Source organism: Pempheris klunzingeri, chromosome 8 (genome assembly GCF_042242105.1).
Source record: "Pempheris klunzingeri isolate RE-2024b chromosome 8, fPemKlu1.hap1, whole genome shotgun sequence".
Taxonomy (NCBI): Eukaryota; Metazoa; Chordata; class Actinopteri; order Acropomatiformes; family Pempheridae; genus Pempheris; species Pempheris klunzingeri.
In genome coordinates, this window is record NC_092019.1 from 12,497,196 (window position 1) to 12,521,021 (window position 23,826).

A 23,826-nucleotide genomic window follows, 5' to 3' on the forward strand; every position below is an offset into this window, starting at 1 on the left:
TAATGTAAACCTACTCCCTGAATATTGTTATTCGTAAGTATTGCTTTTTAAAAAGGTGTCAATTTCATTGTCGATGCTTGGGTGTATTGTAGTCACTTAATTGAGCTGTTTCTACTGAAGTGAATGAGAAGAACTGTCATTTAATGTCATGTTAATGTTAACTGAAACGTGTGGGGAGCATGCTTTTATTCTGAAATAAACCAAGAGCGGAAGTGGTTGCGGAACAAAGTTGCGTGATGCGACCAGTGGGAGGAGGTTTGTGTTCAAGTCAGAGAAGGTATTAGCGTGAACCCTGTCAACAAACTCACACAGAGTGGGATTCACCACGTCTATTAAATGGACATTTCTTGACAGAAGTCCCTTTAGTTCAAGGAAAGCGGTGAGATTTCTTCAGCAGTCGTAAATTAGGATTAAAGTGCTGCTATCGTTATCGGTACATGAAGTGGACGTTTTGTTTAGCTAGCAAGGTAACGCAAATGCGCTAACGCCAGCTACTTGGTAAACGACAGGCCCGATGCATAGGTGGCTAACGATGCTGGCATGCTAACAGCGACTTAATGTTTTAATAAGTGTCCGTGTTTTGCGAAACTGTCGGTAGATTATAATACCGACATAGCTGCACAGCCAGTTAGCTAACGGGGTCGCCTGGTTGGTGTTTGACGCAAAGACACTGTCTTTGACAAAGTGTGTGGACCAGCTAAGGTTACATGGCATGCATTTCCTTATACAAATAATTAATTTACCTGCTGACCACCTTGTGCTTCAATGTCAGCTTCTCTATAACTTGTAGGCATTAAAACCAGTCCCTTGTAATAAGCGTCCTTCCACTAATTTTGACTCTGTCTTTAATGGTTTGAATGTTTTTTACAGCTCATTCTGGAGAAATACAGAGTAAATGTCATCTGAGCTCTGACCCCTGGAACCTCCAGCCCAGACCCTAATTTATGTTTTGTGGTGAGGCCATGACTGCTGCCAACATCACCAGAGATATCCTGCACAGGCAGATCAGAGTGAGTAAACAAATGCCAGCACATCACAGGAGCTCCACCTACCAGTGAACACGCTATTGTCATGTTTATAGAAATACAATTTATAGAATACAAATCTTGAATTTGGTTCATATCTTCAGGACAAGAGAGCACCGGGCTTCCAAAGGCAGTATCATGTGACTGACCCTTTCATCAAGAGACTCGGACTGGAGGCTGAGCTTCAGGTCAGTGACAGCAAGTGTGTGTGTGTTTGTCTGTGTAGAGGGAAGGATCTGTGAAAAGGGAGGGATACTGATAAGATAATCTTGTTTATCATCTCTTATATTGTCTGTCTCAACAGGGCCACACTGGCTGTGTGAACTGTCTGGAGTGGAATGAACAAGGAGAGTAAGTCTTAAAAGCCTAAAATGTCACCTTATATACAGTTATAGTCTCTGACTTGGGATCGCTGGCTGGGTAAAAACACCATATAACTATGCTAGAGGTTGTATCCATACAAAAGGCTGTATGGCCAAATAAAATAAGTATGCTGTTCTTCTTGTGTTTCAACTCTAAACATTGCTGCTGCTCTGCTTATTGCCAAAATGACACTACTAGTAGAAGTATTAGTGTTGTTGTTTATGTGTGCCTATAAATACTTTTCTTTAACTAGTCAATTATTTGCCTCACGTGTGACACCTTCAGTGCCCAAAGAGACGATGATTCAAATCAACAAAATACATTTAATTTTGCGGGAAATTGTCAAGGAAAATCTGCCAGCAATGGGTTCAGTTCATCATTATCCCTGGTGTATTTGTCCTAATTGTTAACCCCATACCTGTGTTAATACATGTAATGTGTTTTATTGTTATACAATATAGGATTTAAAATGGTATTTGTAGCGAAGATCCTAAACAAATGTTGCTTGACTTGTCCTGGTGATTCTTTTTGTGTTCAGTTTACTGGCCTCGGGCTCAGATGATCAACATGCCGTCATCTGGGATCCATTCAGACATAAGAAACTTACAACTATGCACACAGGTCATGCAGCAAATATATTCTCTGTGAAGGTAAGAATCAATGGCAAGATGGAAAGCGGGCTGAAATCATGTACAGTGGCTGTGTTTACATGTGCACTGACAATCATAATGTCATAATGTGACGAAGGAAGCGATGTGAGTAACGTGCGGCCCAATCGAACATCATACTCTAGTTGTGTTATTCCATTATGGTAACAGCCAGTTCTAACCATAAGACATATTTCTATCTTTGACTCACAATCACAATTTGTGACACAAAAAGCAATTGAAATTCTGGATGTCATGTGTAAAAATGCTCTGTTGGTAAGATACTTTGCTGTGCCTCACCTGCCTCACCCTAAAGTCATCAACAGATGTTCTCTTCCTGTACATTAGATGGCAGTGTTAGTCATTTAATCAGTGGCATGTTTAGTAGAGAAGCATCTTTGCTCATGTTTGATTATGTTGAAGCTGTTCAAAGCGCAGTTTTGTTGCTGTTTTTATTGCCACAAGTGTGCACCACTTCATGACAGAAATCCTGTGAATGTAAGACTGTGAGATAATGTGGATCCATTAATAAGATGTAGATTCATTGCATAGAAATTGGAATATTAATGGTTTGTTTGTACTACATGTCAACACTTTAGTAATCGGTCTGTGTGCTTGAAAGGAAAGCCATTTTGAAACATTGTCTGCACTTATTATTTCATTCTGGTGTTTTTGTCTGACCGAACAGTTCCTCCCTCATTCTGGGGACAGAATTTTGGTTACGGGCGCAGCCGACACAAAGGTCCACGTGCATGACCTGACAGTGAAGGAAACCATCCACATGTTTTCTGATCATACCAATAGAGTCAAACGCATCGCCACAGCACCCATGTGGCCCAACACCTTCTGGAGCGCTGCAGAGGATGGCATCATCAGGTTAGAACATGGCAATCTTTGTTTGTTTGTTTGACAAAGTCAAAGGATGTCCCGGTTTTTATATAGACTTTCTCCTTGTTCATTACAGACAGTATGACTTGAGGGAGAGCAGTAAACGCTCTGAGGTCCTGATTGACCTGACAGAGTTCTGCGGTCAGCTGGTTGAGGCTAAGTGTTTAGCTGTCAACCCACGGGACAACAACTACCTGGCAGTGGGAGCCAATGGGCCTTTTGTTCGCCTTTATGACATCAGGATGATTCACAACTACAGGTTGGTTACACTTTTTATTTCACTCAATGGTAGTAATTATTAAACAACCACTCAGATGTGGTACATTCACCCGTTCCAGGTTTTGACATACACGCACAACTGGATTTTCACCAAGTTTCTCTTTTTTCTTTTGTAGGAAATCTCTGAGTCAGAACACATCAGCAGCTGTGCACACGTTCTGTGACAGGCAGAAGCCCATCCCAGAGGGAGCTGGGCAGTATTATGTTGCAGGTGCATATATGGCTCAATAGTCTGGTATTGAATTCATTTAGTGCGAACACTTGTATTTTAATTATGTTGTAACGACATCAGGAGATGTGCAGGTTGCAGAGAATAACATTACTTTGTGTTTGAACGCTCCAGGACACCTGCCAGTGAAACTCCCAGACTACAATAACCGCCTGAGGGTCCTTGTGGCTACCTATGTCACCTTCAGTCCAGATGGCACTGAGCTGCTCGTTAACATGGGTGGGGAACAGGTAATGCTTCTTAGAATCAACAATGGATGGTGAGAGGAGCTATTAATTTAAGTGTTAGTGTTTAAACTTTGGCTTGGTTTATTGTTACGGTTCCACTAGGTGTATCTGTTTGACTTGACGTTCAAGCAGAGGCCATACACCTTCTTGCTGCCAAAAAAGTGCCAGTCATCGACAGGTAGGCCTCTGTCAGTCATAAATAACAAAAAGTCTTGAATGGTGCTTCACAGATGTGATTAAGCACGTTATTTATTGGTGGTTTCATAAACTTTGGCTTCCCAGGAGATGTTCAGAACGGAAAGACAACCAATGGCGTCTCCAATGGAATTCACTTTCCAAATAGCCATATTCGATTTGCTGGAAGCAAGACACGCTCCAGGTAGTCTTCTTTTTACCCTGTCGGTGTTTGGTTTCCGCACACAGATTGACTGTTTAAAGGTTTTAGCATGCACCCATTTGAGTTATCTTTCTTCTGCTCTCTCCAAATTAGCTCTACTGAGCTCCCTCCTCACTTGGAGAAGATAAAGCAACAAGCTAATGATGCATTTGCACGGCAGCAGTGGACGCAGGCCATACAGCTGTACAGTTTAGGCATTCACCAGGCCAACTGCAACGCCATGCTGTATGGGAATCGGGCTGCAGCCTACATGAAACGCAAGTGGTACGCATCATTGTGTCACTGCAGCGAGATGATTCTAATCCCGAAGGCCATGAAAGCAGTTATGTAGTGTTTGTGTACAACTGTGATTGACAGGGACGGAGACCATTATGATGCCCTCAGGGACTGTCTGAAGGCTCTGACGCTAAACCCTGGTCACCTGAAGGCTCATTTCAGGCTGGCACGGTGCCTGTTTGAGCTTAAGTATGTGGCTGAGGCTCTGGAGTGTCTGGATGATTTTAAAGGAAAGTTTCCGGAGCAGGCTCACAGCAGTGCCTGTGATGCCTTGGATAAAGACATCAAGGCTGCTCTCTTCTCCAAGACAGAATCAGGTACAAAAGAATTAATTCTGATTTGCAGTAACTCTTAGTTGTTAAACACAAATGTGCACAGTTTGATCTTAAAAATCTACAGGCACACTAGATCATTCTGGTAAATAAATAATTAAATATAGCTAGCTAAAGCAATTTTTTAGGTTTAGAAACTGATGTTTGTTTACTGTAAGTAAACAACTGTATTGTTTGTGTATCTATATGTATATGTGTTAGTTTAGCATTTCAAGAGTAAGGAACATCCTTCCTTTGGTTGTAAATGTATTTGAATGTCTCTGTGGTAATAAGTGTGATATATAGATTTTTCTTCACCAGCAGAAGATAAGAAGGCCAACAGCTCTGTTCGGTTCCACTCATTGAGTCTGAAGGAGTCCATCCCTGAAGATGAGCTGGGACTGAGAGAGTGCAGCTTTGACTACAAGCACAGATACTGTGGTCACTGCAACACCACCACTGATATCAAAGAGGCCAACTTCTTTGGAAGGTCAGTGGACCTCACTCCCAGTCTGCTGAGACCTCACTAGGGGGCAGTCATGGGCTTAGACCAGAACAATAACTCTACAGTGGAATGTGGCTGTAATTCATAAATGTAGGCAGTAAGGAATGTAATACAATACATAATTATTAATACATAATAATACATAATGTAACACAAAGCTCAGTTCCTGGTATGACTTGTATCTTTCACATAACTGGAAAAGCCCCAATTACAAACCTGTACATTCAAGTGTTCTGTGAAGGAAGTTCAGTGAAGCACATGACTCATCAGACAGGTCTGAATGGTTTATTTTTCGCCACAGCAAAGGGCAGTACATTGTCAGCGGCTCGGATGACGGCTCCTTCTTTATCTGGGAAAAGGAGACGACTAATCTGGTGAGGATCCTGCAGGGAGACGAGTCCATAGTCAACTGCCTGCAGCCCCACCCCAGCTACTGCTTCCTTGCTACTAGTGGTATCGACCCTGTGGTTCGATTATGGAACCCAAGACCAGAGGTAAACTTCAGTCTGCTTATATAGAATTTTGTAATATTTTTGAGAAAAGTTCAGTTTCAGTGTGTGTCATGGTTTCATTACATAATTGCAAAATGGTTATTGATTTGTCAGATGGGAAGAGTACAATATTTGTTTATGTGGTTTGTAAAAATGACATTTTGTGACTGCACAGATTAATGGTGAATATCTGAATGCACCATTGAACAATATATATTGATATCCGCAAAATATATTCTGGTTGTGTCCTCCAATGTGCATGCAAGGTTGCATTTTCTGAAGGCTTTTGGCATGGGGCAGCTCTTCCTGATCCGTTATGTGTATAATGTTTGATTCCTTAAATCGGACCCTTTGCATTTCAGTGAAAAAAGTATTCTTCTAATTTGTTATCATGTAATGTCAAGCATGTTAAATAAGAATAAGACTTAACAGTCCTTTATCATTACACCTTATTCTGTGTCTCTTTCTCCTCCCTCTACTCTGTCTAACACAGACAGAGAGTGAGAACGGGCGAGTGGTGGAGGACATGGATGGTGCTGCTCAGGCGAACCAGCGACGTATGAATGCTGATCCGCTGGAGGTAATGCTGCTCAACATGGGATATCGCATCACGGGCCTGCGTGGTGTTGGCCCAGATGGCTCAGATGACGAAGACAGCTCAGAGGGACAAGTGCAGTGTCGGCCAAGCTAAACAAACTTGTCAGCCATTCTATAGAATGGATGTAGGAAGCAAAGCACTCTCCCAGCTCCTGTTTGAATCTTAATCCCCCCTCCCCCCTATCTGACAGAAACATTGAGTGAATGTCATGTCACATCTCTGCACTATGCATCGCCCTCCCCTGTCCAAAGAGAGGACTGGTGGAGACCACTCTGGGGAGAGGACTTCATGGAGGGTGGAGAAGACACCCATGTTCAAAGCACCGACAACACCTCAGCCTCTCCCTCCACCCTGTGGGGGCAGGGGGACACCTTTGAGGAGAGCACCTTCCACGTCACTCCCCAGTTTCTCACGAAGAAGGAGGAGTTCAGCACTTATCCCTCCTCAGGTTTATGTTGGAGAGACACACAACATGTAGATGGAGAAACCTGCGCTCGGGCGACCTGTTTTCAGGTCAGTCGCAGCGTCTTCCATGGAGGATCGGATCACAGACCAGAAGACGGTGCTCTGTTGCGTCTCCTGTCTGCTCTTCAGTTGGAGCTGAGAGTCTTAGTGCCCGCTCATCTCAGAAAGGCTGCACACCCAAGTCATTGATTCTGAGTTAGACTTGATCATATTTTCAGTTGGAGTTTTGGTCACATGAAGCCTAGAATTAATTGTCACAAAAGTTGTGAAATTTGCAAATGTTGCGCCAATGAAATGTATTTATAAGCTTTGTTTAGTTTATAACTGTCAGGGGGGAAAAAAAAACAAGTGGTTTCTTCTGCCAAAGGTTGTCACCTATCATTTCAATGGCCAAGGATTAATTAAGTCTTTCTTTGTTTCACTGAAACATAATTTTGGCATACTACGCTCCTTTTAGTTAAGAGGTTTTACTACAATAGATTGTTGACAAGATCAACAGGATATCAACAAAGAGATATTTGTAAAAAAAAAAAAAAAAAACTTTCTAATACAGGTTTTTTTTTGTTTTAAAACTAGTACCATTGATTTCCAAAAGTTGTTTGGCTTGATCAATCAGTGTGAATCTTCTGTTGGCTATAAGTGGGACACAGATGCTAACTTTCGGTAAGTGGCAGCTGGCCGCTAAGTATTTGGGTGGAGATAGGGTTCCTGCCTGATAGCTGTGTGGCTCTAGCACTAGTCCTCTGCTGCAGTCAGGTGTTCAGTCCTGCTTGCATGACGCTTCTCTGACCATAGTTGTGGGCAAATAAGGACACAGAGCCATCCAATCCGTTGCTCAAAGAGCAGCTCATTGGGTCTTCTTTGCTCTCAAATAGGGTAAATGTTAAGAAAATGGATCCTCAACATGATGCAACACTAGGCTTCGATGTGTTTTACTTTTGTTCATTAATTTGAGATACTCTGTTTTTCTTTGAGGGATCCCATAATAACCTTTGTTGCAACAAAGTGAAGAATAAAATTATTGAACACATTTGCTGAATTCTTTTGTTTTTGCTCTGTCAGTGTGAACATTCATGATGAATCGTTTGTCCCTTTAGATACACAACAGATACAGCAGCACTGACACATTACTAACTAGGTTGGGAAGATGTACCGTAGGTGGGGCAACACCATGAACTATCTGATATCCTGCTCATTCATCAGTGTCTGCTCTACTCCCCGGTTCTGCTGACTATTAGGCAACAAATGTGAATACACAGTACATCACAAGCATGAGTAGTTAGGGGAATGTCTCCTGCCCCACATACTGTACAGAAATGAGGTGACCCAGCTTCAGGAGTAGTGGAGGTTTCAGTCATAAACATTAGGGCTGAGAGAGCATGTGAGTGGGTTTGGGTGCCAAACAGGGCTGACACAACACAGAGCCTCCAAGCCTGAAAAATGGCAAACACACGAGCACATTCAGCAGTATAAAGTAGACATTTATACTGTGAAATAAGACAGGATAGATCAATTCTTTGGGACAGGCAGGCTCAAAACCAGTGAATCTTGCTGTTTTTGGTATAATCTGACGACACGCTGCGGTACAAATGAACGGTGTTGCGTTCACGGACGACTGCGCGCTGGCGCTTTCACGCCGCCTGTGCGTCACACAATCTTCCCCTGTCACTCCGGACAGTGATGGCGGAGGTGGACGAGACCGACGTGATGGTGAACTACCACGGCGATTTCTCAAAAAGCGACAGAAAAAGCAGCCGCTACCCCTTCTGCATTGTCTGGACGCCTATTCCCATTTTATCGTAAGAGGCTAACGCATATTGTTCTCCTGGTGTCGGTAGGTTAGCCTCAGGTTAGCACACGTCCGCTGACATGAAGCAGATTTGTGTTAGGCGTCGCTTAGATCTCATGTTATCCGTCTCCTTTTCTCAAACGACTGCACTAAATGTACTATACAGTGTGTATTCACAATCAAACGTAAATGAATTGGCTCATTTATCGGTGTGTTGTTGTCCTCTGGGTGCATTCTGCAGGTGGGTGCTCCCTATCATTGGTCACATGGGTATATGCACCTCTTCGGGGGTCATACGAGATTTTGCAGGATCATACTTCGTCTCTGTGAGTATTTGAACTCTGGTTTGTTTGCGTATTTGTCAGCTGCAATAGTCAGTTTCACCTCATGTGACAGTTCACACCAGACTCCAGTCAGACAGGCAGGAAAATGCCTTGAAACATGAGTTGATTATAATTTCTGACATCTTCTGCATTTAGATGAACTCACAAACTCACTCAAGTTCACTTATATGATTAATTAAATGTTTCAAAATGTATTCCAGGAGGACAGCATGGGGTTTGGTAGACCAACGAAGTAAGTGTATTAATCCAAATATTGTATTTTGATAGTGTTTCAACAACGATATCTCACCTAATCACACATTTAAATAAACACATTGATTGATTGATACTAATATTGCAGGTATTGGAAGCTTGATGTGGACAAAGTGTGTGGCAGTGGTGCTGCTACATGGGACAAAGCAGTGCTCGATGCATCTGAGGAATACAAATGCAGGCCGGTATGTTAGTATTCAGGATCTTTAAGGCAAGATACTACAGGTGAATAGGGAATAAAAAAAAAACTGGTATCACCATGAAAGTTTCCCAGTTGATTATTTTAATGAAAACATGTATTTTTTGTATTACAGGTTTTCTATAATGTTTAAATTTGCAAATGATGCATTATCTAATTAAATATGCCCTCATTTGCATATATGTCTAGAACAGAAATCTGAACATTTGATAAAGAGCCAAATGTTTTTACAAAGGAAAGTTTTTAGCGCTTCATAAATAAGAGAATACTGTCAACAGCCATAAGAAACACACAGGGAATAAATTGTTATATAACTCTCAGAATATAGTTGGGAATAAAACGGGAAGGTTTGGTGTATGCAAGTGCTACTGAAGTGGAGATTTCTGTCTCAGAGCCTGAGAAAAATGAGAAAATGCCCTTTAAAAATATGAATTCAGGAGAAATCCGCAGACACATATTGACAATGTGTAGTAAAATAAACACCTGTGTATTTTGGACATTTTCTTTTCACTTGTCTTAAAGAAGACGTGCTATGGAATTAAATTAACCCAAAATCTTAAAAACTGACCAGTGCATGAAATGTCTTGATACATGTATTTTCACAATATTATTCATCTAGTGATAATAACTTTTTTTGTTTTGCTGAAGCACAATCTGTGCTTAGATAACTGCCATTCCCACGTTGCCATGGCCCTCAACCTCATGCGCTACGACAACAGCTCGTCGTGGAACATGGTGAACCTGTGTGTGTTGGCTTTCATTCATGGAAAACATGTGAGGTGAGTGTTTTAGCCGCATTCTGCCATTTGTGGCATTACCATTAAGAACAGCTGGCGTGAAGGACCAGAGTCCTGCTGGGTTAGCATCTCGTTTAAAGGTTTTCAATACATTATGTTGTAGAGTGTTTCTTTAATCTGTCTCCATGCACTACTATAATCCACCTCGCTGTCGGCCATTGCCTCACTAACACCAGCTCCCGTTAACACGAAGATGTCGAAGACGAGAGCGAAGCAGCAGATTGTCCCGCTCTTCTAAAATGGAGCGTTCAGACAAAGGCTGAAAAACAGTTGCTGCAGCCACATCTGCTATGAGAAAAACGGTGTTTATTGAACATTAAACCACGTAAACCAGTTCTACTAGAACCTCTGAACACAAACATGAATTTTAAAATTCACGATAAAGCAGCAATTTTTTGGTTAACATTTAACAGATTTAGCTCTCATTGTATTACAATCACATACCAATCATTTGGCAGACTGTTGAGTGTCTTGACACTTGTAGGATTGAACCATTGACCCTGACGGTTTATCCACTCCACAATCTAAGTTACAGCTGTCCGCAGACACACTATCAAAACCTCGTGGCAGTGCATCCGCCAAGCATTCGGCATGGTAGTGTTTATAAGCAGGGAACACATCTATAAAATCTGCCTTTCCGGTTTTTGTTTGTGCTGTTTGTCACATCGAGATGATTTTACTTCTTACAAATTCGCCTCAAACTGCATAACAATCTGTACAACATACACCCTCTACAACAACTGAACCCCTCTATCCTTAAACCCCTGATTCAGGTCAGGAAAACACACAGCAACACAGACGGGATTCCTCTCCCAGGACAGACAGACACGTGCTCCATATACGTAGATAAGTGTCGTGTATATACAGAGAAGACAGAGGGAGCAGTAGCAGAAAATATGGTTACAAACAATACTGGGCCAAACACCCCCGAAGCATCTTCATCAGAAAGTTAAATTGCTCTGCTGCTTGTGAGCATTAAGAGACATATGGCTCAGAGAACCCCCCTCATTATTCTCCGCTGACCCACATAGCGAACGCTGGCGTCACAGTTTGTGCTGCCTCTGCACATAAACTCCCACGGCACAGGAGTCTTTTAAACAGAAGGGGAGTCGTGTAATTCATCACTGACAGCAGCGCTCCCCCTCTGTGTCACCGCTGAAGGTCACCTCTCCGGTGGGGCTCCCTGCAACGGCTGGGTGGAAAGGACAGTACGCGGGGGTGAGTTCAGGGGGGAGAGAGAGGGGAGCTGTGGGCCTCTGGGAGTAAAGAGAACGGGCCATGTGATACTTCAACGCACCTCGCGCGTCCTTGTCTGTCCGAAAATATACGAGAGATGGTGTTTTACGTTCCCTGCCGCACACGTAGGCACACTCACATCCTCCAGGTGTTGATGGTTCCTCTAACACACATTATCCTTTCTGTATCCTTCAGCTGGGCAGCGTTCCTCAAGACCTGGCTTCCCTTCTTCATGCTCTGCGGAGTCCTCGCCACCTTCATCCTGACATTCAACCTACAGTGAATGAAGTGTTTCCACAGGACATTTGTTTGTACGATTATTCCAGATGAAGGACTTCATTGTCAGTTGTTCATCAGTGTTAATGGTTTCTAGTGACCTAGGCTCTAGCAGGGTGTTTAAGGGTAGTGTTGATGAATTTATGTTTTAAATGTTTTTTTTTCTTTATGAAGTATTTATGATTTAGTGATATGCACACCAACAAAACACCTCTTCAGAAATTTACCATAGCTGTTTTTCACCTGGGGGGTCCCGTGCTCTGCGATCTTTCTCAGATTACAGCAGATGAAATACAGTTCTCAATCCAGACACATATTTCTCAAGAACGGCAGTGATGAACCTTTCCAGACCGGCTGATGTATATTTCAGTGATGAATCGCCACAAAATGGATCACGAAATCTTAATGCTGAAAGTATTCATCAATTATTTGCGAGCGAAGAGAAGAGATATGAGCCGCCACCAAAGATAGAGTGATGTAGGACCCACATGTGATGGATAGTGGTATTGTCCTCACTTCTGTCCTTTTTTTCCTCTGGTGTGTTAAGACAAACGTGTTGAAGTGTTTTCTTTACCATGAGTGTATTATTTGCTTTTCTCCAGACAGAATTTGAATGCTCTCTAACTGTGCATCTTCATGCTGGAATGTTTCTATAACTCAGATCCGTATTAGACAGATCATGAGCAATACTATGTTACATTATTTATTATTTATTTTACTGATTTGTTTATGATGCTATGTACCCAGTTTAATATGTCTGTTTCTGTAACTTTAATTTTGGATGTGCTGTATGCAAAGCCTTTTATGTCTCCCCCGGCAGACTGTGGTGTCGGTCACACGCTGTGGATGCCCTAATCGTCCTCTGTACCTTTAAGGGAACCACGTACCTTTTTCATCCAGCAGATTCTGCCTGTTTTGAACTCTCATCAATTTACGGGAACCTTTATTCCCAGAGTGGAGCAGATTCAGAGGGGCTGATGCTGGAGCCGCCTGTGCAGCATTTGATCAGTCTGAGAACAAAAGCTGCATTTAGAATTTGGCTCATTAATTCATGTGGAATTAAGTTTTTTTTTCTTTACTCTTTCTTTTTAATTGGCTATAATTTAGAGATGTGTGTTTTTGCAGTCCGAGTGTTTTTGGGAATCCTTCTTTGTGCGCTGTACCAGTGCTCGGAGTGTCCTTTGGGCTGCGAGTGTTTCGCCGTCACTCGCACAGTGAAATGTGTGTCCAAGGATCTGCTCAAGGTGCCACAAAGTATTCCAGGATATACAAGGACTGTCATCATCACAGGGAATAACATAAACCAGATTGGACCTGATTCGTTTACTGAACTGGAGAATGTCACCAACATCATTTTAAGCAATAATAGGTGAGAATGTCAGTGTTTGATTTCTTGTTTCACTCATGTATATTAAGCCATATTTGAGTAATGTGACTAACTATCTGGATGTGTATCTAACAAAATAAATGTTTTTCTCTGAATGTGGCTTTGGTTTGTTTACTTTGTGCAGTGCGATGCTTGTGCTGTATCTGAGCATGCATGTAATATTAAATGTCTGAGGACAGATGTTATAGTGTCAGTCGTCTTCACAGGATCACAGAGATGGCCTCCCACAGCTTCTCTTCCCTCATCAACCTGCGCTTCCTGGACCTCAGTGGGAACCAACTGGTTCTCATCCACCCAGAAGCTCTCAGCATACCCGGCAGTCCCCTTCAGGAGCTCAACCTGAGCCGATCGCTGTACAACTTCACCGCCCTGACAGACCTCACCACGGCTCTGCGCTGGGGAGGCCTCGGGGGGCTCCTCCGCCTAGACCTGTCGGGGAACCACCTCACCCTGCTGCCCCCGGGCATGTTCTCCCACCTCCCCAACCTGCAGCAGCTCCTCCTCACCAACAACTCTCTGGTGGTGGTCTACAGTGGAACCTTCTCCAGCATGAACCACCTGGAGGTGCTGGACCTCACACACAACGCCTTCAGGACATTCAGGGCTGATGCTCTACAAGAGCTGGAGAAGCTTGGGAACGTCCGGATCCTTCTCGGCAACAACCCCTACTCCTGCTCCTGTGACATCCGTAACTTTGTGGCTTGGCTGAATGACACGAGAGCTCAGGTGGATGCGGATGCTGTAAGGTGTGCCTCACCGAGACGGCTGAGTGACGCTCGTCTGCGGGGGCTCGATGTCCAGGCCATTGGATGTGTTGTTCCAGTCCAAGCAGAGGTGGCTGACCTCACCCTCCAGACATCCTACGTCTTCTTAGGGCTGGTGCTGGGGTTTGTGGGCATGGTCTTTCTCTTTGTGCTCTACCTGAATCGCAAAGGTATGAAGAGGTGGATCATTGAAATGAGGGATGCATGTCGGGACGTTCTGGAGGGATATCACTACCGATATGAGATTGACTCAGACCCTCGACTGGGGCACATCTCGGCAGATAACGCTGGCACCATCGCACGGGGGCATTTAGGATTAGCTCTGCCAAATGACACCTGTATTGTTCCCACAGACACACAAGTCAAACCAATGACAACCTCTCCACCCGCGAGCCTATGATGATTTAACAAAGCCAGAATAATTTGACAAAATAGCAGGAAGATGTAGATGTGGGTAGTTTATGCTGGTAGATCTATAATTCTAAGCTTCGTGTACATACTGCAGTTATAACTTGTAGGCTAAATCTCACCTTAAAAGTGCCTTTGTGTTTTCAAGGCACTGGAGCATTGTAGCTGTAAATCCACCTTAAAAATTGTGTGTTTATCATACATTTTATAGTAATATAACACGTAGGCAACTGTGCTTTCCATGCTTTTTATTAATAGTGTCGTGACTTTAAATACCTTAACACTCTGCAGAAGACTGCCAGAAAGATAAACGACATAGATGGTAGCTCAGTGGCATGGAAAATGTATGTTGACCTAAGAAACTGTAATCCATTAACACCAAGTAAATTTTATAATAGGTCTTTATAAGATTATGTATCCCTCAGTAATTTAATATTACTAGTACTTAATTCATCATGTGTCTTTATCGTGCTAGAGTTCATAGTGTGATCTGCATTACATAGTTCGAATGAATAGATATTAATGCTGCTGTATGATATGAAACTTGTATTTACACTGATTATAAATAAAACAACATTTTGGTGTATTTAAGTTTCTTGTGCTCGTGTTTTATTGTGGCTGCAGTGAAACCACAAGACACCATGCTGCACAGACTCATTTCTCCCCAGGTGAGGTGTGGATACTATTTCAATTCAAAGAGTGGGTGATTAAGTGTTTCCATAGTGGGGGAAAAATAGGGCAGAGTGAAAGATATTATTCAGAAAACACCTGCTGGCTCTGCAGCTGTACACCTCTGTCAGACCTACCTTGTCTCTGTGTGTGTGTGTGTGTGTGTGTGTGTGTGTGTGTGTGTGTTTCAGCATCAGTTGTTGTGCTGCATCACAAAATGAGAATAAATAAGAAGTTATGGATTGATCAAAGAGTTTATGTTTCACTTTCTGCTCATATTTACATTTTCTTCTTCTATTAAACTTATTTTCTTGTTTTTAATCCGTGGTCCTTTGTTGTCTTTTATTGTCTTTCCCTCTCTGTCCTTCCTCCGTGCTTTTATATCCGCCTCATGACGTCACCCCTCACCTGTGGGTGGGTGTAGGATCTGGGATTAGCTGTAGCCGCAGGTAATAGCCAAACATTGGGAGACTCTCGGCTACACAAGACAGAGTTTTACAAAAAGGAGACGACTCGAATGAGCGGGGCTGAGCTGAGTTGTTCGGTCGAGGTACCCGACTTTAGGTTTGCAAAGTTTTGCTGTTTCGTGGAAGTAAAAATCACCTGGAAAGCTGTGGGCGGCGGTCGAAATCGAAGTTTTTCTTTCTGTGTTCGAAGCGCTGGCAGAAGTTTTCTCTGTGAGACTTCCGCGGTTTGCTCGCTTAGCAAGTTATCTGGCATAAAAGACAGCCACAAGTGTTCCCTCTTATGCGGTAAGTGACTGTTTTGTTGGTGAGATTAAAAACGCGTAAATGTTGAACGGGATTTGGTCTGAACTGTTTTCCTGCACATTTACTGTAGGCCCAACAAACTTTAAGGGCGCGACGAAATGGGCTAAATTATTATCAGGCCAGGAATTAATGCACTCAGTCTTATTTACATTCTCAGAGTTTTAGAGGGATGTTTGATACATGAGTCTTTGATGCTGGGGTGTTTTAATGCGCCATGGTGTGTTTAATGCTGCAAGCCTGTGTGGCAACAGAAGGAGAAGTTTACACCTGGTTATTATTTCTAAACGTGCCTCTCCCACACCAGGTCCCAGGCATTTTGAGCCATGCCTGGCCACAGCATGGGGGCACCCCAGGCGTCCCGCCACCACAAACACCACAGCTCCAGCTCCAGAGCAGAAAAGTACCGCCACACTCGGACTATATCAAGGGAGAGTACGACCAGTCAAGACTGCTACAAGGATCCTCATGGGGAGCATCCCCACGAGCACCACACTGACAACTCCCGGTATTCAGAGAACAAGTATGGTCGAAGCAGAGGCCACCCACGGAACGGCACTGCACGGGGCTCGGAGACTATAGGATTTATTCCTGGGTCTGCAGACAGCACCCCTGCCAGCAGGCATGCCTGTGGGTCCTGCGCCTCCATGGGCTGGAGCGGCTGTAAGGCTCTTATCTGCTGTGTACTGACCTGTGGATTTTATGGCAGCCGGGAGCCCTGCCTGCCTGTTAATGAGAGCTCCACAGACCATCCCCCCAAAGCAGGTAGTGAGCCTCACCCTCCTAATGGCATGGCAGTGACCAACCCCACTTGCGGCATCCCTTTGGAGTCCAGAAAGTCCCCCAAAGCCTCCAAGTTGCCCACGAGTGATAGCTTCCGCTACCCGGATGTGCGCATCGCAGGTCAGACAGTTAGGTATCCGGCTCCTGCACCCAAACGGACCCGTACGCCTGGCAAGGGGGAAAGCCAGCGGCCTGTCAGCAACACCAGCCTGTTATCCCGTGAGGACTATGACTTGGACGACCTGAGCGACACGGGCACAGACATTGACTCTCTCATCACCAAGAAGCTGCTGGAGCTTTACGCCCTGCACCAGATCGACCAGCTGGCCAAGTGCACCTCTGACTCCTCTTTCTCCCGCAAGACCAACGAGATCAGCGAGCTCATCTACAGCATCGCCCAGGACTACAACCTGGAGGAGCAGGAGGCCGAGTGCAAGCTGGTGCACGGAGTCATCCGCATCAGCACGCGAAAGGGCAAGAGAAACAAGAGCCACCAGTCGACAGGGCAGCGTCCTAATGGGAGAAGTGACGGGACTCTCCCTGACAGCGGCAACGAGACCATGACCAACACTTTCATGAGCAGTGACTGTAAGAATATCATGCCACATTTTTACATCAAATCAATAATTACTGCTGTATAAATATTTATAAGATGCCACATTGCGACTCTTTTCGGCAGCGCCTGGCTTCAACATACCAAATATACCAATCATCTGATCTGTCGTCCCTAAATGACTCATCGCGGCTGTTGAAACGCCGGTTAAACTCTTTTGTTTGGCTCATAGTTTGAAGCTCTATCATGCACCAGACATTTTACGGGCAGTGGCCTAATAGTAATTGGTAAATCTGAGACAAGTTGAAACAGGTGCACAGTGTTGTCTAAAAACGTGTTGCACAACAGCAGAGCTGACCGGATTTATCCTAAAATGAGACTGTGTTAATGTCTGTTGAAGCTCCACTTATGCTTGCGCTCATTTTGCCTTCTTGTCGCCCCGCTTCAGTTCCAGAGGTGAAAGTGTCAGAGCAGACGCCGTCAGATGAGCTGGCGAGGAAAATGAGACACTACAGCGGGAAAAGTGAGTACATGTGGGAATTTTCCATAACCGAGACATATATAGTACGTATTCCTTTGCGTCGATTGTAAATACAAGTATTAACATCCATAATCAATTGGCACTAAATAGGTGTAAGTGTGTGATTAGTGGTTAGAGATATTACACATATTAATTGTATTCAATGTGCTGATGGACTCGCATGCTTTATTTGTCCCGGTCATTGAGGTGTAATTACCACCCCAGTGAATCAGTGAGTGTGAGGCTCAGCCTTGGCAATCCATTGTACCTGCTGCAGCTGCAGGCATTTTCTCACCTCGTCTCTACTTTCCAGCAACATACCAATTCTTCAGACAGTGAAAGCCCTGCATTCCTGCCCTTTTCTCTGCATATTACAATCCCTCGCTCATTAGCTGCCTCCTCCCCTCATCTGCCACCTTACACCCATCTATCAATCCGCCTCTTTCTCCCCTCCAGCTCAGCCGTCATGCTACACCACCTGCTAGAGCAGCAGATCAAGTCGCATTAAATATATGCCACATAATGTCCCCTGGTTTATTATGTAATTTTAGGGAACAACTTGGGTTACAGGTGGATTACGGTGCAGCAGCCTCTTTTCTTTGTTGTTGTTCAGTGAAGAGGCTTTTAAAATGACAGAGTGTCTTGTTACATGTCTTCCACTACTTTCTCACCGCGGCCTGGGAATATGTCAGCGCCGCGGCTTTAACTCTTTAACTCTGTTTTATGTCTCTCATTTGGTGCATGAAATATAACATCCACTGTGGGTTTTTTTTTTTTTTTTCTGTCGCTGATGTGTTTTATTTTGTTGTCAGTGCATTAAGTAAAGCTCTTTCTCCTGCAGCGTACTCCTCCAGCACCGCCACAGCCTACTCGCCCTACCATCGTGACACCGAGACAGACTCCTCAGGCGCTCCTCTGCTTCTCTGAAACAAAAGTACCAGTGCTGAGGAGTGATGTAGCCAACTATATGGACAATGTTATCCCCTGCTGTCGTTTTTTTTTTTTTTTTTTTTTGCTGTTACTGAATGGAGCACCTTTTACCCTGGGCGGTTGTACTTCACCTTGTAGTGTTCTGGCTAATGTTTGCTGTTGGAGTGCCATTTAAATTCACGGACCTTCTTATCTTCCCAGCAAATGACCCATTGAGGAAACAATGCTTTTTTTTTTTACATGGGGAAAGACATCAAGTGCAAGTTTTTATGCATTTGGTTGCAGTGTTTAAAAACATGACTACACTCCATGAAATCTAAGCAGTCAGGCCAGAGGATAGAGACTGATGGTGGAACATAACCGTCCTCATTCTTGTTGTGTGATTGTTTATGCAAGCCATTGTGCATGTACTGTGTGCATGCATCTATGGGCTGATTGACTCCTGCCATTTAGACTCCACTCAAAGCATGTTTTGACCTGAAAACTGCATTGTTAAGCCATACTTTTATGTACGTGTTTTCAAGTCAATGTTACTTTCCGGGTTGTTAAGTCGTTTTGTGGCATTTGGCCACATTTTTTTTTTTTATTTACAGATAAGTCCTGTTTTTAACAAAATAAAAACTAAAAAATATCTTTATATATCGTAATGATGAAGTCATTTCTCATTTACAGAAAATATGACATACTGCTCCATGCTTGCAGAGCTTTGTGGCAAGCCAAATACTAATAATATATTCATGTTGTTTGAATATAAGCAGCTCAATTTGTTTTGCAACAGATTATTTACTTTCATATATCAACAGGTATTTTCCCTCTCACAGCTTTCTGTCTCTTTAGCCTACTTTTCCTCTTTATCTCTTGGATTATTGTTGTCAGGCTCATCTCCCTGAGGTCACTGCGCTGTACCAAGCAGGCTTTTTCCGCCCTCAGCCAAAGGAGGAACTCGTTTGGCTGGTTTTGACAAAAAGGAAATAAAATCCTGGGGTTTGTCTTTGTCATTTATTGGAAAGGGAGTAAGCAGTGCAGAAAATCAGCCTGATTTTAGGAACTTATCGTGCATTTTGAGTCATAGTAATCGAGCTGTATTTGTCAATAGTGCGTGTCTTAAAAAATCCATTGGTAAATATTGCTACATTTTTCTTTTTTTTATTATTGTGTGTTTAATTCTGTCTTATTTTCACCTTAGAAGACTTCAGAAGCGTGTCGTCAGCACTTTGAAACAGCACAGAAAAAAGCACATTCATGAAACAACAGGATTTATGCTGATAAAAGTGAATAAGCGCAGTGCACTTCAAAGTTATCTGACTTGTTCTGTGCCAAGTGTTGACTTGCTTTTCTGTGCGTGCTGTGTTGCAGTTGCCCTGCGTAACCCCGATTCCTCTGGCTTTCTACCCCCACCAGCACATTCCTGTTTTACCTGTATGAGGTGTCATGCAAATACTCACTGTTTCACAACTAACATACCACAGACTAAGATGAATGAAGAAGGCTTGTGCTATATAAAATATAGCCCACAGATTTTTAGCAAGCTCACATTCTTTTTTAGGACACTTGATTTAACCTTCAGATACTTTTCCCTGCGTACTTTTGTGCATGAAAAATTGGTTTGTGTAGGGCTTTTATTTTGGTAAATGGTTGTGCATGTAACAAAAATGGCAGGATTAAATTTACATCTACTCTATATGCATCTGTTTTTAGTTTCTCAGAGTGAACATGTGACTTCAACTATTATCCATCAGAGGGAGACAAAACACCACTAGAGAAAAAGTATTACACACTGTAATGTCATAATAGAAACACAAGGCTTCTCTCCTAAACATGCAGCCTCTCTACCTTAATGTGAAGTAACATAATAATATTTACGTCATCATAAAGTCTACAGTCCGAGAAGTAATTACCACTGATGTGCAACACTGACAGTTAACTTAAATTTAAACATAAACTGGTGCAACAAGGAGAGCACAGCCCGCGTGGATCAGATGAGGTTTCTCAATAAGAGCTTTATGCGATACTAAATAAATAAATAAAGCAAAAAAAACAACCTGTCAGGCTGTGTTACAGTGCATTTCCTGCATATGTATCTGCTTGTTTCAGTGCTTCATTGAAGCACATATTAGTGAAATAAGCTTTCAAACCTATAATCGCCATATTTGTAGGTTTTTTTAGGGATGCGTCTCTTTCATCATCTACAAACATTTCCAGGGAGCATACATTCGCTATCTTTGGAAAGTCGGGCATCGTGACAAGAATTTAAATGATGAGCTTGAGTTATACATGACTGCACAGCGTATCAGTCATGATGGGCCCGCCAAATGAGCTGCAGATGTTCACAACCTTGTATGTGCCGTTATTAGGAGCAATACCTGCTTCATAAACTAATGATGTGTCATATTTGGCCGTGAGTCTTTATAAAAGATTGAGACAGAGTTTCATTATTACGTTCATGTAGAAAAATATATTTATTTCCAACGTTCTGTCAACGCAGACCTGCAGACACTTATTTACAGAATTGAAGCAAATAGAAAGGATCTTCAAAACAAGATACAGTATATTAACGGTGGGTACAGTCTGTGTGGAAAGTCAAATTTCTCCACTTGAGCAGATGAAATGTTTTCAGACTGGGCTAAAGTGACCTCAGCTTTAATGTAAATATAAGTTATTTATCGTCTCATGTTCCCTAGTTCAAGCTTTTTTGAGCAGTCCACTGTCAGGCATTCCTTCATTTCGCGAGGAAACATGAGTTCTGCATCACCACGGTTAAAAACATTGGATTCAGCTTTCCCTAGGACAGTTACACGAGGTCCACCTGTCCTCTTCTATCTGCAGAACAGCATGTCAACCAACAGCTCCAGCAGATCAGCCTGGCCTATCACGGGCCGGAAGAAGAGTTCAGAGATGAGGCCCGGCGTGATGCTCTGCAGCATGGAGGCTGTGAGGAGGATTCGAGCAAAGCGCTCCCGGTCGCCTGGGTGAAGGAGCTGGACCACCTCGCTGAGGGCCTGCTGAGCTTCTTGTTGCAAGCCTTCGACAAACAGAGCTGCCTTTAAATATGGGACATCTGTTGAAGACAAGAAATGAGTGAAATTAGATGCAGTTTATGATGCTGTCTTTGCACAGTATTCTTTCTGCAGTGATTGAAAATCTATTTGGAAATATTTGTATTTCTTTTATCATGGGCAATAACAAATGAATACATACCTGGATTAAATATTGTGGTCCCTTTGAGGTATGCATATTCCTTTGGACTCAAATCCAAACTCCAAAACTTTTTCAGGCAGGACTTGAGTTTGCTGACCCCGGCCATGGTGGGCTGCTCCCTCTCCAGCTCAGGGCCCTCCTGACGGTTCAGGAGAATCTTTTTCAGCATGCTGTCAGCAGGAGTGTCCGTCACCTCAAAGTCCACATGCTCCTGGGCCAGACCCAAAATGAAGAGCGGCGCCCAGCAGCTTTTAATGAGTAAGAACTGGTCGTTCGGTGGCATCTGCTTAAAAGCAGGCAAGTTCTTCATGAAGTGGACCGTTTTAACCAGAACCGCTGAAGCTTCTTTGCAAACCTCAGACGACCTTTTCAAGCACACTGTCCGTCGCAGCTCACAGTTACATCTATGAGCCATTGAATTGTAGTTGCAGCTGTTTTGGCTTGGTTTGCTGTTGTCCATTTGGCTCAGGATGTTGAAGAGGATAGGATTTGAGAGCCTGTTGCTGTTGGCCGAACAATGGCACCCGTTATCCATTTTAAAGCCTGTAGAGATCTGTGCAGTTAAATGTGGGCGACCTCTCACAGGATGGGCTCCTCATGAGCTTGTGAGTACTGCTGCTGCTTCCTCCAGTGCCCCTGTATTTATAAGGCCAACCCAGCCTGTGAAGTGGACCTTGACTTGTCAATACACTCGCTGTGAAAAACAACCATGTGCTCTGCCAGGGTACCTGGGAAACCGATAAGCTTTTCTCAATGAAACGGAGCTGGTGGAGTAACGTCTGGATATCATGAGGGTTGGGCCTTATCTTGTAGCCGGTGTCATTAACCCAGGCAGTACCAAGCTACCAAGGACTGCAGAGGTAATCAGGCCCACACTGTTCTCTGCACACTGCCAGCTCATACCTGGGGAGCTGGAAAGAGGCCAGAGCAGAGCGGGGGCATTGACCTACAAGTTCAGTCCTCATGAGGTGTAGCAAGTTTTTATATATTCATGTATACCCCGAATTTCCCCACGGAAATAAATAAAGTAAATAAAACAAAAACAAAAAAAAACAATCACACAAAAAAGAAGAAATAGGATACATTTTGTAAATAATGTACATGACAAGCCATTTAATAGTTGTTGAGATTTTTCTCTCTGGACCAAAGTGGTGAAACAACATTATCATTATTTTTGCCAAATAAGAAACCAAAACAAAATACTGCATATGATTGATACTATAACTGTAAGGTTTGCCAGTTTAATTGTGAAAAGATCAATGGAGCAGGTTCGGTGTTTGTTTTGTTTTGTTTCAATCCAATTTAAGCTGTAACATATCTGTTTTTATTCTGAAACAAACAACATTAGCCAAGAAAACTCTCAGTTTATGGTGTCTTTAACAGGTGGCACAATACTCTGCTTCTCATTTAAATGAGTTTATCATAATTTGTTATCTTTCCCGTGCCTGGCACCGAGGTTTGTGATCGATAAGCAAATTGCTTTATTACTGTCACAAATAAACAAACAGCACATGCATAGTGTATAGTGACAGGTGGCACAAATATATATGTATAACATGTTACGGCCTTTATTTTTGGCAAGACACCTGCCAAGAAGCCTCAAACCCCCAAAGGATGGAAGATGCAGAAGTAGACGTGAACCACAGAGCAGCGGAGTCAAGGTCAGCCCATAAAGTGAATGGCTGCAATAAAGAGATTACAAGGCAGACACTACTGGCAGCACCAGTCACCGAATGTTTGTTTTACTCTCTTTACTCATCCCTTCAAAAAAAAAAAAAAAAATTCCAGAATAGCTTTCATAGCCTCTTTCCTGGAGTGATCTCATTATGATACACTACAGTGATCACTCATGTAAGGCCTGACATGTCTATGCTCACACAAGCTCAATCAAAGCGGACCGCAGCTTCAGGTACGCCACGAAACACGTTATGTTATCTTCCAGGATGGGATCCTTTCAGCAAAGTGACCCATAATGCACTCAGCAGCCCTTGGGCTTCATGGGGCACGCTGACAGTTGTAAATTCTTGTGATAAGGCGTGTGTTTATAGAGGTTAGGAGCAGGCAGAGACGGACACGGAGGACAGACGCTTATCTCCACCAAGACAGCAAAAATAAAATGTCCTTCATTCCGTAAGTGGGACAACTGTATTCTCAGGGAAACAGTTCAGGTCTGGTGAAGCATTATGTAATGGCTGGCACCTTAGGACTATCGAAGCTTTTTATTATGATTATCAAAATACATACAAGCTTTAA

The 23,826-nt window shown here is 43.2% G+C and overlaps 5 protein-coding genes across 7 annotated transcripts; 4 read left to right on the forward strand and 1 right to left on the reverse strand.

Annotated features, from left to right (window-relative positions):
• Positions 1 to 276: 276 nt before the first annotated feature.
• wdtc1 (WD and tetratricopeptide repeats 1) lies at positions 277 to 7,722 on the forward strand. Of its 3 annotated transcripts, none has more exons than XM_070835958.1 (16): positions 277 to 379; positions 871 to 1,010; positions 1,130 to 1,213; positions 1,330 to 1,376; positions 1,927 to 2,038; positions 2,724 to 2,911; positions 3,000 to 3,182; positions 3,319 to 3,413; positions 3,546 to 3,661; positions 3,761 to 3,836; positions 3,941 to 4,037; positions 4,149 to 4,319; positions 4,413 to 4,648; positions 4,949 to 5,132; positions 5,449 to 5,641; positions 6,132 to 7,722. In XM_070835958.1, exons 2-16 carry the CDS (start codon positions 945 to 947, stop codon positions 6,327 to 6,329), a joined length of 2,046 nt encoding a protein of 681 aa, XP_070692059.1. In that variant the 5' UTR covers positions 277 to 379; positions 871 to 944; the 3' UTR covers positions 6,330 to 7,722. The 3 variants fall into 3 exon arrangements, with proteins under 3 accessions (XP_070692059.1, XP_070692060.1, XP_070692061.1); XM_070835959.1 differs by having other exon boundaries at positions 4,964 to 5,132; XM_070835960.1 differs by having other exon boundaries at positions 4,967 to 5,132.
• A 659-nt stretch (positions 7,723 to 8,381) lies between these two features.
• On the forward strand, positions 8,382 to 11,714 carry LOC139205685 (transmembrane protein 222-like). Its single transcript, XM_070835975.1, has 6 exons — positions 8,382 to 8,500; positions 8,732 to 8,816; positions 9,035 to 9,066; positions 9,175 to 9,271; positions 9,934 to 10,064; positions 11,514 to 11,714. Exons 1-6 carry the CDS (start codon positions 8,382 to 8,384, stop codon positions 11,599 to 11,601), a joined length of 552 nt encoding a protein of 183 aa, XP_070692076.1. The 3' UTR covers positions 11,602 to 11,714.
• A 656-nt stretch (positions 11,715 to 12,370) lies between these two features.
• On the forward strand, positions 12,371 to 14,145 carry LOC139204816 (trophoblast glycoprotein-like). Its single transcript, XM_070834823.1, has 2 exons — positions 12,371 to 12,963; positions 13,188 to 14,145. Exons 1-2 carry the CDS (start codon positions 12,572 to 12,574, stop codon positions 14,143 to 14,145), a joined length of 1,350 nt encoding a protein of 449 aa, XP_070690924.1. The 5' UTR covers positions 12,371 to 12,571.
• A 1,139-nt stretch (positions 14,146 to 15,284) lies between these two features.
• kdf1a (keratinocyte differentiation factor 1a) lies at positions 15,285 to 18,941 on the forward strand. Its single transcript, XM_070835827.1, has 4 exons — positions 15,285 to 15,574; positions 15,897 to 16,960; positions 17,374 to 17,448; positions 18,287 to 18,941. Exons 2-4 carry the CDS (start codon positions 15,916 to 15,918, stop codon positions 18,370 to 18,372), a joined length of 1,206 nt encoding a protein of 401 aa, XP_070691928.1. The 5' UTR covers positions 15,285 to 15,574; positions 15,897 to 15,915; the 3' UTR covers positions 18,373 to 18,941.
• A 1,879-nt stretch (positions 18,942 to 20,820) lies between these two features.
• On the reverse strand, positions 20,821 to 22,192 carry nr0b2a (nuclear receptor subfamily 0, group B, member 2a). Its single transcript, XM_070835549.1, has 2 exons — positions 21,574 to 22,192; positions 20,821 to 21,433 (listed from the first exon to the last, which is right to left on the reverse strand). The coding sequence occupies exons 1-2, from the start codon at positions 22,106 to 22,108 to the stop codon at positions 21,192 to 21,194; spliced, it is 777 nt and encodes a 258-aa protein (XP_070691650.1). The 5' UTR covers positions 22,109 to 22,192; the 3' UTR covers positions 20,821 to 21,191.
• Between the last annotated feature and the right edge of the window lie 1,634 nt (positions 22,193 to 23,826).

Coding starts and splice junctions, on each gene's coding strand:
- wdtc1 (XM_070835958.1), top strand. CDS start 945: ATGTTTTGTGGTGAGGCCATGACTGCTGCCAACATCACCAGAGATATC. Junction 4,320..4,412: donor GCCTACATGAAACGCAAGTG/GTACGCATCATT, acceptor TGTGATTGACAG/GGACGGAGACCATTATGATG. Junction 5,642..6,131: donor TATGGAACCCAAGACCAGAG/GTAAACTTCAGT, acceptor TGTCTAACACAG/ACAGAGAGTGAGAACGGGCG.
- LOC139205685 (XM_070835975.1), top strand. CDS start 8,382: ATGGCGGAGGTGGACGAGACCGACGTGATGGTGAACTACCACGGCGAT. Junction 8,817..9,034: donor CAGGATCATACTTCGTCTCT/GTGAGTATTTGA, acceptor AATGTATTCCAG/GAGGACAGCATGGGGTTTGG. Junction 9,067..9,174: donor GGGTTTGGTAGACCAACGAA/GTAAGTGTATTA, acceptor CTAATATTGCAG/GTATTGGAAGCTTGATGTGG.
- LOC139204816 (XM_070834823.1), top strand. CDS start 12,572: ATGCTGGAGCCGCCTGTGCAGCATTTGATCAGTCTGAGAACAAAAGCT. Junction 12,964..13,187: donor ATCATTTTAAGCAATAATAG/GTGAGAATGTCA, acceptor TCGTCTTCACAG/GATCACAGAGATGGCCTCCC.
- kdf1a (XM_070835827.1), top strand. CDS start 15,916: ATGCCTGGCCACAGCATGGGGGCACCCCAGGCGTCCCGCCACCACAAA. Junction 16,961..17,373: donor CACTTTCATGAGCAGTGACT/GTAAGAATATCA, acceptor GCCCCGCTTCAG/TTCCAGAGGTGAAAGTGTCA. Junction 17,449..18,286: donor GAGACACTACAGCGGGAAAA/GTGAGTACATGT, acceptor TTTCTCCTGCAG/CGTACTCCTCCAGCACCGCC.
- nr0b2a (XM_070835549.1), bottom strand. CDS start 22,108: ATGGATAACGGGTGCCATTGTTCGGCCAACAGCAACAGGCTCTCAAAT. Junction 21,434..21,573: donor GACCACAATATTTAATCCAG/GTATGTATTCAT, acceptor TGTCTTCAACAG/ATGTCCCATATTTAAAGGCA.